This window comes from Calliphora vicina, chromosome 4, assembly GCF_958450345.1.
Source record: "Calliphora vicina chromosome 4, idCalVici1.1, whole genome shotgun sequence".
Taxonomy (NCBI): Eukaryota; Metazoa; Arthropoda; class Insecta; order Diptera; family Calliphoridae; genus Calliphora; species Calliphora vicina.
Genome location: NC_088783.1, coordinates 24,399,786 through 24,413,177, shown reverse-complemented (window position 1 = coordinate 24,413,177; position 13,392 = coordinate 24,399,786). Strand labels below are relative to the sequence as shown.

Genomic DNA, 13,392 nt, shown 5'->3' with positions numbered 1-13,392 from the left:
ACGCATTCAATAAAAAAAGCACATAGTGTTTATTGTTCATCAAATTCAGTGTTACTTTCCATCTTATTTTTCTTATTCAATCTCTTTTAAATTTAATTTTCAAAATTTTGTAATCGTGTTTTTTTTGTTAGTTTGGATGCTTCCACCATATTACATTTTACCTTGTTTACAAAATTTATAAATTTTTTATTTACCATTAATTTATGCATACTTAGTTTGTTAATTAACCATTTAAATGGTGTAATAAACAATATTTGTATAAATTATAAACAGCCAATCATGTTTAAATCCACATTTGTATGTTAATATTGTATACAACCAGACTACTAATAAGTATATGCCCCAAAATCAATATAGTTATGCGTGTTTATTTTATAATAGAATTTTGGTATTTGAACAAATGTTGTATAGATGCTGTATTAGCGGTTGAAAGCCTAAACTAATAAAACAACCTTGTTAATTATTAGAAAATGCGATCAAATCCCAATCAAATTTGCATAAATTATTAGAGTAAAACCAAATAACCTATATTCAAACAGTAATACAATAATCAAATAGACCAAACCTAATTTATTTAACATTAATTTCAATTTAAAATTTAAAAAAAAGTTTTTGTTTCCAAAAAATGTTACAAATTAAATTTTAAACTTTTGTGTTTTCTTTCTTTCAATATTTTTACATGATATTTTGTAACTTACTAATCATCATCATTCAATCCTCCTCCAATTTCATTATGTTTTTTCTATGTTTCTTCTGTTTTCATTTGATTAAACTGCCAGTAGTAAGTGGCTGGTGTCTTTGTGATTTGCATAAATGTTTCCCTACCAACAAATATGTTTATCGAAAAACGTGTTGACATGTTGTACAAGCTATAAAATAGTATAGTTTACTATCAGTATTTCAATGTTTAATTTTCAAACTAAATATTTATGAGTTCAAAAACATATCTACATATATATTTTTGTTTGTTTTTCATTTAAAACAAATCATGTTATCAAATGTTACTCAGGTCTTTTGGGGATTTTTCGTTGTAAAAAAATGATCAAATTTAAATAGCTATTTTGTAGCTAAAATTTATTTCTTTACAAATAATTTTAAATGTTTTCCATTATATTTGATGTCGTCTAGTAGTTTGCTAGTTAATTTGTAACGGTTTTGATCACATGTTTTCTATTAAACAGTTACAAATTTATGGAGAAAAACTTATTGAAATTCATGGTAAAATATTGGTAACATTTGTAGATTTCTGTTATAATTACTGAAAGGTATTAATTTACTGCTGGCTTGAAAATTTTAAATTTGATTCTGTTTGTTTTCCAATACAATCGAAAACTGAAATAATTAAAAATTAAGAAATGGGCTATTAAATTTAACAACATTAGAATAACGGTAATCTTTTTAGAATAATAGTTGTAAGAGCTACATATTTCTAAGAAATAAAGTTTGGTTTCCAAATAATTTAAAATATTTTTTTATAAAATTTGAGTTTCCTCAAAAAGAAGAGACAAAATTTAAATTAATTTTCAAAATTTTAATTAAAATATTTTGTAATGCTTAAAGCAACATTTTGCCAGCAACATTATACATTAATATATGTAGCTGCACTATTTATATAATTAACATAATACGAACAATTTTTATAAAAACAATATTATACATTAATATAGCTGCACCGATTATAATAGTAACATAAAACGAACAATTTCTCTAAAATAATGTAACCTATGAACATTCTTGTTTCCAGCAACATGTTGCCAGCAACATTATACATTAATATAGCTGCACCAATTATAACTGTAACATAACAGGAACACTATGTCTAAAATATTTCATCCTACAAACATTTTTGTTTCCAGCAACATTGCTTAACATTATTGAGTTATTTTGAATTATAAATAGATTTTGGAAACAAAAATAATAATTAAAATATTTAGGAAAGCTTAATTCAACATGTTGCCAGCAGCATTATACATTAATATATTTGCACACTGTTTATAATATTAACATAATTCGAACCATTTTTCTATCCTACAAACATTTTTGTTTCCAGCTACATGTTGCTTAACATTTTGTTATTTTGAATTATAAATAGTGTTTTAAATTAAATTTTAAATAAAATTTTTCTATTAAAACATGTTGAAAAACTTAAATCGACATTTTGCCAGAATATTATGTTGCATTATACCTGCATTATTTAATAAAAAATACCTGCATTATTTTATAACAAGTTTAATTTATGAACCCATTTTCCTAAAAAATAATTAGTAAAAAGTTTATGTTGCTAGCAACATGTTGCTGAATATAATTGAGTTATTTTTAATTATAAATAGTTTTTGAGAAATATTAATTGTACTATTGTTTTATAAAACAATTTTTATATTAAATTTTAACAAAAAATTTAAAAATTTCCATAAGAACATATGGCGAAAATAAAAGCAACATGTTGCCAGCCACATTATGTTGCAATAAAACTGCATTATTTTAATAAAATTAGACAATATTAAAATTTGTGTTGTTGCTCATCTTTGAAATTTAAAATTTATTAAGAAATAGTTTTTTTTTATGTAATGAAAACAACAACTTAAGTCTAGACAACACTCCCTAATTTAGCTTTGCCATTTTGCTTAAGGCTTTTTTTCTATAAAGTTTTATTGCATGCCTTTGTTTTGTCTTTTATTTTTTTCATTTAATTGCAATTCCCATTTATGTCCTGCACTTTATCTGTTTACCTTTAATTCATTTTATTTAATTAGTTTTATGTATTTTTTTTATATAACTTATAAACATACATAATCACTACTTATAAATACAATATAATTTGCTGCAATTTCATTTAATGTGTGTGTTCTTTGTATTCAACTTTTTTTTTTGTTTTGTTTGTTATTTAATCATGCATATCATTATTTATAATATTCTTTTGATGTTTTATACAAAAAAAAAATAAACATTTAACCATAAAATAATATCAATTAAGCATAATTTCAATTCAAAGACAATCAAAACATCTTCTTTTTTACGTTACAGATGTGCATCACGCCACCTAATATCAATAGTTATATCCCAGAAGCATTCAGTTTTCTGGTGAGTGCCAATAATAACCGAATTTAAATAAAAGCTTTTTATTTGTGCAAAATCCTTACATAAAAGTTTAAAACGGCTTTTTTGTTTTTTTTTTTTTCTCTCGTTCCTCATATCTTTGTTAATCCTTCATTTTGATCATCCATCCTTTCATTCCCTTAAAACAACTGCTGCTTTTTATGTTTTATTTTCATTTAAATTATTTCTTTAAATTTATGGTTGCGTTTTTGCTTTTTGGTTTATGTTTAATTTAATTAATAAAATATTTATAAATAATCAAGAAATTGCTTTATAGCTTTTGAAATTTGTTTAGGCTACATTTTCAATGCTTAGCATCATTGTTTAGCAACATTTTTAAGCAAAAAAAAAATATTTAAAAATAATTATGAAATAGCTGTAAATATCCTGAAATTCTTTAGTCTACATTTTTACTAATTATTTTAATGAAGCAAAAAAAAAAATATATTTAAAAATAATCATGAAATTTTAAGTTTTATAATTTGTTTGGGCAACATATTTAAAGCAACATTGTGTAGCTATAAGGTTTTCTTAAATAATTTTTGGGCTAATTTTAGTTTAGATTTGTAATTCAAAATATTCAAAATGTTGTCAAATTTTATTTTAGATTTTTAAGTAATGCTTCTTAACAATAAATCATGTTTTTTAATGTTCTTAATAATATTTATACCCAACATTGCTTAGCAACAATGTTGCAACTAAGCTTAAGTTTCATGATTTTTCTTTAATTTCTAAAGATATTACGGAATAATGTTCTTACAAAGTATTGGTTTGTAGCAACAATGTTTATAAACAAAAAAAAGTATACAAACTGTTAGCAACATTAAAATGTAGCTACAAACATAGCTTTTAATAAAATAGTCTTTAAAAATCATTAAGTTTTATACATATGTATGTATGATGTTGATTTAAAAGAGATCACTATTGCTTTTACCTCTAATTAGAAAGTTCTCTCAACCTTTATTGCTAAAACCGTTTCATTTATTTCAGTCATATCATGTCACTTGAATGTCTAATATCTTAATTGTATGTTTTTTCAACTCTTTCATGTTTCTCGTATAGAACGACTTTAAAAGAAAAGATTTTCAGAAATATATTATATTTATATTTTCATTTTTTTTCATGGAATTTGATAAATATTATAAAACATTTTTATGGCTGTTGATGCATACAAAATTCTTGCAGTCTGTTGTGTATTTTCTACATATAATTTTTGTTATGCATATAAACGTATTTCAAAATAAAAAAATAAGCTTACAATTGAATTTTAAAGTAATCGCAATCCTAATGGTGTCATAAAAAGTAACGACTATGACGGATAAAAGATGCATACATTTCAGACAACTTTGTTATACTTGTACACTTTATACAAATATGTTTAGAATTTTCTTTTGCCTTTTATTTTTCTTCAGAAAAAATAGAAGCTAAAACATGTTTCTATGTAAAAAAAATTAAATATATTTTTCACTTTTGTAGGAAATGGCGCCATTTATGAAGTTACAAGAATATTTCTTTTTGAAATTCATTAAAAACTTAATTTTTTCACTGTAAAGTCCTTTACAGTTTTGCTGTATACAGCTAAAATAGCAAAACAAAAATAATACAACAATTTGCTTTAAAAAAAAAGTTTTGAAAAAAGAACTTTCAAACATGTTATCATTTTTTTTGCAAACAATTATAAAGTAAAAAGACATATACTTGGTTTTATTTATTTTTTTTTTGTTTAAAATGTTGGGCTCCCTGAAACAACTGTTGCCATATTTCGGCAAAATAACGTTAACGCTCTTCTATACTTGTATGTACACCCGAGAAAAAATATAACAATTTCAACAATTTTCCAAGTTTTTTTTAGCAATATAATGGTCACTGTAATTATTTATATAATTATAGTTCACATGTTAGTAGCAATCATATATATGATTGTAGTAAATAAATATATTTTTATGACAATCATGTTCAATCATAATATGTGGTTCTCAACGTATGATAACCATAATCTAAAAACAACACAATATCAAATAATCATATATATGATTACTGCAATCATGTGAATGGTAATCTTAAACATATTATGGTTACCGCAATAATATATATAATAACTGTGACTATAATATTGTTAAAATACTTTGAAATGGTTTTGGTAAACATGTAAATGTTTATTTTTTTCTCTGCCTGTTTGAGTACATATTTATATGTGGTACTTTTTAGAAAAATAAAAAAATAAAAGAATGAATAACTTGTTAAATACAACTTTGCCATTTTTATGTTCTATGTTTTAACATTAGTATTCCCGGCTTTTTCTTTGTCGTTTTTTGTTTTGTTAAACTTCATGGCATGGGGTTTGAAAATGCGCCATTTATACATATTTTTCGTTTTAACTACAAAAACATTCCTCATATGTGAGGCAAAACGTTCATTTTAAACAACATTTTCCTTCTTTTACAGACACATTTTGTGGGTTATTTTTGTTTAGTTTTTTTTTTATGTGAAGATTTTTTTTCACACATTTGCAAACTCATGGAATATTAAATTTAACAAACTTTAAACGAATACATTTTCACCCAGCAGACAAAAGTATAGTTAGCCTCTGAAACAGCTGAATGTCAACAGAAAACTTGATCCTAAAATTCTTAGTTTAATTTCTTTGCAAATTAGAAAATTTTTGAAATATAAATACTAAAATTAATAGGTTTTAAATTTGTTATCAAGTGTTTTCATTTTCCCTTACTCACGAAAAATTATTTTAGATACAGTTTTTTGTTGTTGTTGGTTTTGTTGCTGGATTTGTTGTTTTATTTCACCATAATGTTAAACCGTATGTTTTTCCCATTTTCAAATTATGTGCATTTAAAATGATGACATTTTCTTTTATGTACATCTTTCTGTGGCGAAAATATGAGTATGAGAGTGTGTGATGGCAAAGTTGCTAAAATGGTACTTTATTTTGGTACAATTCATGACTGAAATGTACAATAGTACTCCAATGACGGATTTGGTACAATTATTATAACAGTATCAGACGCTGATCCAGCTCAACCTTTTGGAGGTGGAAGAATTGAAAATTAATTTTTCCTTTTTGATATTAAACATTTTCCGTTTTTTGAAGGGAAGGCGAAATTTCTTTTTTTTTATCCGCCTGGATCCGCGCCTAATAGCTTAGTGTCTTTTGACATGATTTTTTTGATGTGATTTTTCATGCAAACTTTTTTAAATATCACATTAAAAACCTCTATTTTTATAAAAACGATTCCAAATGATTTGCAAAATGGTAATAAATAATCAGCTTAAAGCTCATTAAAGATTAAGTTTAAAAAATATTTGCAGATTTTGTGCAATTTGTTTAATATATTTCTTGGTACAATCAGAGCCCAAAAAGTACTATTTTTAATAAAAGTTGGTACAATTTGTATACTTCCTATGCCATCCCTGTTATGAGTATGTGTTTTTAGCAACTAAAAGTTTTGAAAATATCGCCGCAACAAAAACTCTTGCCGACAAATTGTTTAAAAGCGCAAAAACTATTGTTATAAAATTAGTTTTCTTTACAATCTACTACAGCAGGCAACAGACAGCAACTAAATTAAATTTCTTTAGCTGATAATTATGGAATTAAAAGCTGTTTTTGGCCTGAACTCTTGAGATTTTTGTGGCAATTGCAAAACTGAAATAAAAGGTTAATTAAGTTTAAAATAATTTTTCAGTGGAGAATTTAAAAAAAAATGCTTCTTTTTTAAAATTAAATTTAATTCAATTCTTACCTATTTAAAAGCAGTTGTTTGTTTTCCCATTTCCATTTTTTTTTCATAAAAATTTCTTTATAATTTGCTTTATTATATTTATAACATTTCTATTTAATTTATAAATAAACTAATGAATGCTTTTTTTTATTATTATTTTCTTTTTTAGTGTTGGAATAATTGTGATCAACAATTGGGTCCATTTCCTTTAAATATCAATTCAGCTTTGCGCCAAGGATCGTTGGTGATAACAGACATTGCCTGGGATCAAGCCATCACGAATGCATCCAAGCAATGTTTAGTTACTTGGGAGGTCTCTGGAGGCGGTCTAATGGGCAACCTATTGACTGATAGTTCTACTGTTGAATTATCCCTCTGGTCAGATACAGTATATCACGTACAAGTTACGTGCAAACATAAGGTAAGTTTTTCAACAACTACTAAACAGTAAAGTTTAATAAAATCCACATGGTTTTTAGCAAGATTCTGTAAGAAAGGAATTAAAAACCAAAAAAAAATAGCTATAGCTTATTTTGGCCTCTACTGTAGTTTTAGGTAAGGTAACATTAAACTAAGCGCCATCATCATCAAGTTAATGATTATGATAATGATGATCTAACCTTGGCCAAGTCTTTAGTTTGTTTGATGGTGGTTTTTGGTGATGGCGGCTTCATTAGTGCAAACATCTTCTTTTTCTCTTGATTTCCTCTGTGTTCTATATTTTCTTTAGCCATCGTCATGGTAAACCACCAGCCAGTTGTATAATTTATAAGAAAATAAAGCTATATCAAAAGCATGATCATCATCTGGGAGTTAAGAATAGCCATTTAAACAGACAACAAAAAACTAAAAATACAACAAAAGCAACAACAATATAATTTTATTGTATGCATTACCTCTGCTTTAAGTTCATAAACAACAAAAAAAAACTTCTTCATAAAAGTTGATCGTGATCATCATAATTTTTCAGAGATATTTTTCTCTTAGCTGAAAGAATGATCATGTTGCAACATTAAGCTTAAAAATTCCATTATTCAATTTTTATTTTCAATATACATAGCTTGCACGAGACCACCACCACCAATTGTTTGTTTTTCTTGAAAAAAAAAGTTTCTTTAGTGACTGACCATATGCATTTTGGAGTTTGTTAAAAAAAAATCTCTAACTTCAGGCTTTTTATATGGGGTATGGTGTGAAAGCCATAGTAATTGGCTAATTACATCAATGTTCTTCTAGCTGTTGACAATTTTGTTACAAACTTCAAACATGATTTTTGCAACAGCACAGAAATATAAAAACTTAAATTAAGCTTTTGCCATAAAAACGTTGCATGATGACTTTAGTCGTCCTCCTTATAGCGTGTCAGGTTCCATGATAGCATGCAATCATATTATTGTATACCAAAACCAAACATTCAATATTATAGCACTCGCTTTAATTTTTATAGTTTTTGTTTCTTCTTCATACTTTTTGCTTTTTGGTTCATTTAAAGTTTAAGTACAATTTATTGTGGTTTTCTTTTTGTAAAAGTGAAGAGTATTTTTTTATATTTGTCTGTCTGCCTCTGTCTCTTTTTATCAATATTGTTAAACGTATATATTTTGCGTGTCTAAGATTATTGGAGCCTACGTTTTTGACATTAACACGCAACAATTTATAAAATAATTTACTAACAACCAGCAAACTTGGTTTAGAAGTATCACTCCATATGAACACTCTTGAAATCCTTGTTATTAATGATGTTTTTTCTTTGTCTTCATACTCCAATGTTTTGTGGTATTTAGTAGTTTTAAAGAATACAAAGAAAGACAAAAACAATAAACCGACTGTGGCAATATTAATATTGCAGGTGGTTTGTTAAACTAGTATTGACATTTGATGATAATAACAAGCAACAATCAATTGATCTTGTCAGTTCTAAATTGATATGTTAGCAATAACTAAAGGAATTGGAAGATAAAGAAAAGCTTGCTATAAAAACAGAATAAAAGCGATAGCGATTTGTTAAAAATAAAAATTTAATAAAGTTTTTAAACAAGTTCCAAGAATTCAGGCAAAAATATTCAACATTCCATGAGAGTTTCTTAAAAAAAGAAAAAATATTTTTTCTCCAGATTTTTTTACCGACATTTTTTTTCATACTAAAGAAATTTTGTGTAAATAAAAATAGTTTTCTTGTATTAATCATTCTTTACATATTATAAAAAATTTAATATTTATTACTTTACTAATCCAATATTTCCCCTCTCTTTGGTTTTTTTAGGAAACTGGTGGCATGCGCAGATCTTTCAAATTGATTGTGGACACTCATAAACTAGGCGATAGTTCGGCCACCGGCTTGCAAGCCATTGCTATGGATTCCACATTTGGCAGCAAAAATCTACCCCACATTTATGGTGCCGAATCGGTGCCCACTTCATCTGGTGAAGCCGACTCCAGAATGCGCATCTTAAAGGATAGTTCCAAAGATTTCTTGACACCCTACAATCCCAATGTTAATACCAAAACCGCCTCCACCCAAACCAGCAGCTCCATCAAAGTTAAAACACCCAATCCAGCTGAAAACGAAGTAGTACCCAGCTTAAATGTCAAACGTACAAAGCTTGTAGGTCTGCCAGCAGTGTCCGAATCCAGCACTAGTTTTCTAACCCAGTCCATGGTATTTGCTGTGGTCGGCTCAATAGTCTTATTTTTTGGCATCATTATCTTGTACCTTATCATGCGTCCTACACGCAAACAAATTTCAGTCATTGATAAGCAGATGTTAATACAAACCGAAGTGCTGCCCAGCCAATTGCCCCTGAATCCAGCGTCTGTACACAGTGCAGCAAAATCATCAGCACTCAATGATCAGCGTGCCACATTACATGTGTAAATTTAGGTGTGATTTTTTAAGGCTAATTGTATAATTGTGTAAATAAATATTAGGGTTTTTTCCTCACTTTTTTGCGAGTGTATGTGATCGTGTAAATACAGCATAGTAAGAAATTAAAATTAAACGATACGTGTAAGTTTACTTTTAACTCACAGTGTAAATATTTATTTTGCTTAATACTTCGTTTTAAGCTTAAATCGTGTGAAAGTGTGTATGTTAGCAATATATAAGTAAATAAATAAATAAATAGACTAAAACTGAAGTTTTGTATTTCAATTTAGAATAGAAATAAAAGCGATTTGGCCAAATTTACCTGACAGTGTTAATTTATTTGCTTAAACTTCAAAAGCTTTTTGTTGATTTATTTTTTAAGTCTAAATATGTAAAGTTAAGTCTACAACAAGGTCAGATCGTCTTCAAAACTTAAGCAAACAGACAGACAGACAAACAAACCAACAAATAATACAAAATGCTTCAGTTAAAACATTTTTAAACAATAATAATATGTATTTGTTTAAAAATATTACCAACCACAATAAAATAAAAACAATTTTTTTTAACTTAATGTGAGTGAGATTTGAGAAATGTGTTTAGAAACTAGCATGTAAGATGTCTAGTCCTTTGGTGTAAGAAATATATAATGATGAATCAATGAATGAATGTGAACGAATAAATGTTTAAATCTATTTTTTTAATTAAACAATAAACTTTGAAAAACAAGCAAAATTGTTTTTCTTTAAGACACGCTTACAAAAAAACTCCCAGTGTAAAAAATTTGTATACTTGATTTCGTTAAAAATCTTTAGTTGATTTTCTTTTCTTTTTAAAAAAAACGTTTTTGATTTTAGAAATTTTTGATTTTTTTATTAGCTAAAACTTTTTGTTTGTATTGTATAAACTTCTCAATAAACACATGAAAAAAAATCAAAAATATCTTCCAGTCAAAAGCAAATTGAAGAATATTGTAAAATAAGCCAACAACTGTCTAGAGATATCAAAACAAATAATCAGATTAGTATAAAATTTATAGCAGTTTATATATAAAAATATAAATATTTAATTTAAATAATATTAAATATAAAATAAATTAAGGACAATTAATTTTAAATCATGTAAATATCAGCCATACAAAACAAACGGTAAAATGCAACTCTTTTGTAACAAAAAATACAAATTAGCATATAAAATTTAATAATTAATAAAACAAAAAATAAAAAGCAAAAATATTTATTTATAAAATGTCTGCGTGTGTTTCAAACAAAGTCAAGCAATCATCAATAATAACAACATAAAATAAGAAAACAAAAACTAAACAAAATTATAATAAATAATTCAAATCTGTAACTAAAACAAAATCTGTTGAATTTCTTAAACAACGAACATCTTTAATTTTTAAGTTCGTTTGATTTCTTCTTTTTACTATATATTTCCCCCAAGGAGGCACACGTTTAAAGACTGATATCCTTAACTATTAATTTGTTCTACTTTCCCCTTCTATCCCCTCCTCCCATTTATCTTTCTTTTCCTATTGTACCATATTCTATTTAGTTTTGTAATCTAAATTGATCCACAAAATATTTGTTATTGAATTTATGTTTATTTTTATGTTATTTTGCTTAAATGTCTTAATTGACTTGGCTTTCAGGCTAAGATAGGCTTAATTTATATTAACTACACAATTAAATAATACAAAATAAAAAGAAAAAAAAATATAACAAACAGAAAATTTAAAATAAATCATTATTCATGTTTCATCAGCAAACAAAACAAAACAATTGTAATTAGTAGTTATATTATAAATATTAAAAACAAACAAAACAAAACAAAACAACAAAAAAAATATATAAAAAAGAAATAAAATAAAAAACAAAAATAAAGCGAAATTTAAAAAATTTAAATTAATATGTTTTTATTTAATGGAAATTAAAAAAACTATGAAACAGCAAAGGTAAGTAAAAAAGAAGCTAAAAATTTAAATTTGAAGTCAGTCAAATAGCTGAATTCCATACGCTTTCAATGAGTAACCATATCATGGTAATCTGCCGAGTCATGTAAGAGTTGTGACCACTCAAACATAGTAGTTTCCATGTAAATATGTACTGGATTGTTTTTTAAAAACTTTAAAAATATTGGCAGAAAAATTTGGTAGTACCAGGAGAACATAATTGAGTAGTAGGTTGAAATTGCATAATAACTATACACATTAAACGCTTTCAACTTCTAAACGGTTAAGATGTTGGTAACCACGAAAGGCAAATCAACTCTACTTATTGCTCAAGTTGTCAAATTTTTAAGCGCTTAAGGTATTTATAGACGGCAGTACTGAGTATTAACACTTTTCAAAATTAAAATATTATTGAAAGCATTCGGTATGCCAAGAAATCGTTTCGAAAAAAACATTTATTGTTTACATGATACTATTACAAATATTTTATTTCTTTGTTGGTTGATATTTTTCTGCAAACTTTATTTTTATTTTATATTTTCTTGACATTTTTGTTTGCTTTATTTGTATTTATAAATACATACCGATATATATGAAAATAAATAGTTTTTAAATTGTTTTAAACAAATTTTGAATACCGACCGTAAATCAAAAAAATCATTCGTATTTTTTGAAAATCTAATACAAATTTTATTTAGACGATGAAATTATATTATGATACCTGAGTTTTTGACAAATATTAATACTCAGTATTGCCGTCTATAAATACCTTTACCGTAAGCGAATGTTTAAGCGTCATATAGTGCAAATCGTTTTATTACCATTAAACTATAAGACAGAGTCAAATGAATCTTAGTTTGTCAAATAGCTGACTTCGATAGGCTTCCAATGAGTACTCACGTAATGGGCATCCATCAAGCCAACTAAGAGTTATGACCAATCAAACCTAATTTTTTCTATATAAATAAGCTGGAAGACCTTTTTGACTCACCAAATAAATAAAAAATCATAACAGTAAGGAAATTCGGCTCATTCGCCAAAATATGGCCAAAAAAATAGGTTTTCTCGAAAATCGCAAAATTTAAATCGCAGGTACGCAAAAACTATGGAGGTATTGACATACTTTTTTCACATTTTTATTTCCTATTATGTTGTCAATAAATCTCCAAGTGATGATCAAAAAATTCTGAAATTTGTTTAACAAAATGTTTAAAAATTTGAAATTGGAGTTTTGAAACTGCCGTTAAAAAAAATATTTTTTTTGGTTATACCTGCGAATAGGTTAACTGTATCCTATGAAGATAAAAACTCATATACAAGTAAATATGGATATATGTATTTTAAGTTAGAATAAACTTTTGTTTTAATATTTCTCAAAATATGTTAATTTTGTTCCTACATTTCTTGTTCTAGTGGCCTGAGACACGTTAATGGCCTGGCGATTTTTTAATAACTTTAACATTTTTTAACCAATTTTTGTCTTTTATATTTCATTGGAAACAATTACGTACACATTTCGATTCTTTTAAAATAAATAGCGAAAGTAATTACTTAATTGCAAATTTTTTTAAAAAAAAACTGAAAAAAATGCATTTTTCTCCTTGTAAATGAACCTCAAAACTAGATTGAAAGTCGGCACGGGTTGCCTTTCTTAGAACAAGCTAAAAATTTTGTTGGTGGTATTTTAGGTCATTACGAAAGTTTTCAGCGGGTACCGTTTCAACATTTCAAAAAATTTA

The 13,392-nt window shown here is 26.2% G+C and overlaps 1 protein-coding gene across 2 annotated transcripts in view; it reads left to right on the top strand.

The window, feature by feature from the left end:
* The window catches only part of LOC135957983 (transmembrane protein fend-like), a 38,532-nt gene extending 26,926 nt beyond the window's left edge, over window positions 1-11,606 (top strand). The window contains exons 3-5 of one of the 2 annotated variants that reach the window (XM_065508833.1): window positions 3,025-3,081; window positions 7,003-7,254; window positions 9,097-11,606. In XM_065508833.1, the coding sequence (XP_065364905.1) occupies window positions 3,025-3,081; window positions 7,003-7,254; window positions 9,097-9,708 (921 nt within the window). In that variant the 3' untranslated portion in view covers window positions 9,709-11,606. The remainder of the gene's footprint in view (window positions 1-3,024; window positions 3,082-7,002; window positions 7,255-9,096) is intronic. The other variant, XM_065508834.1, reaches the window with a different exon arrangement.
* The last annotated feature ends 1,786 nt before the right edge of the window (window positions 11,607-13,392 follow it).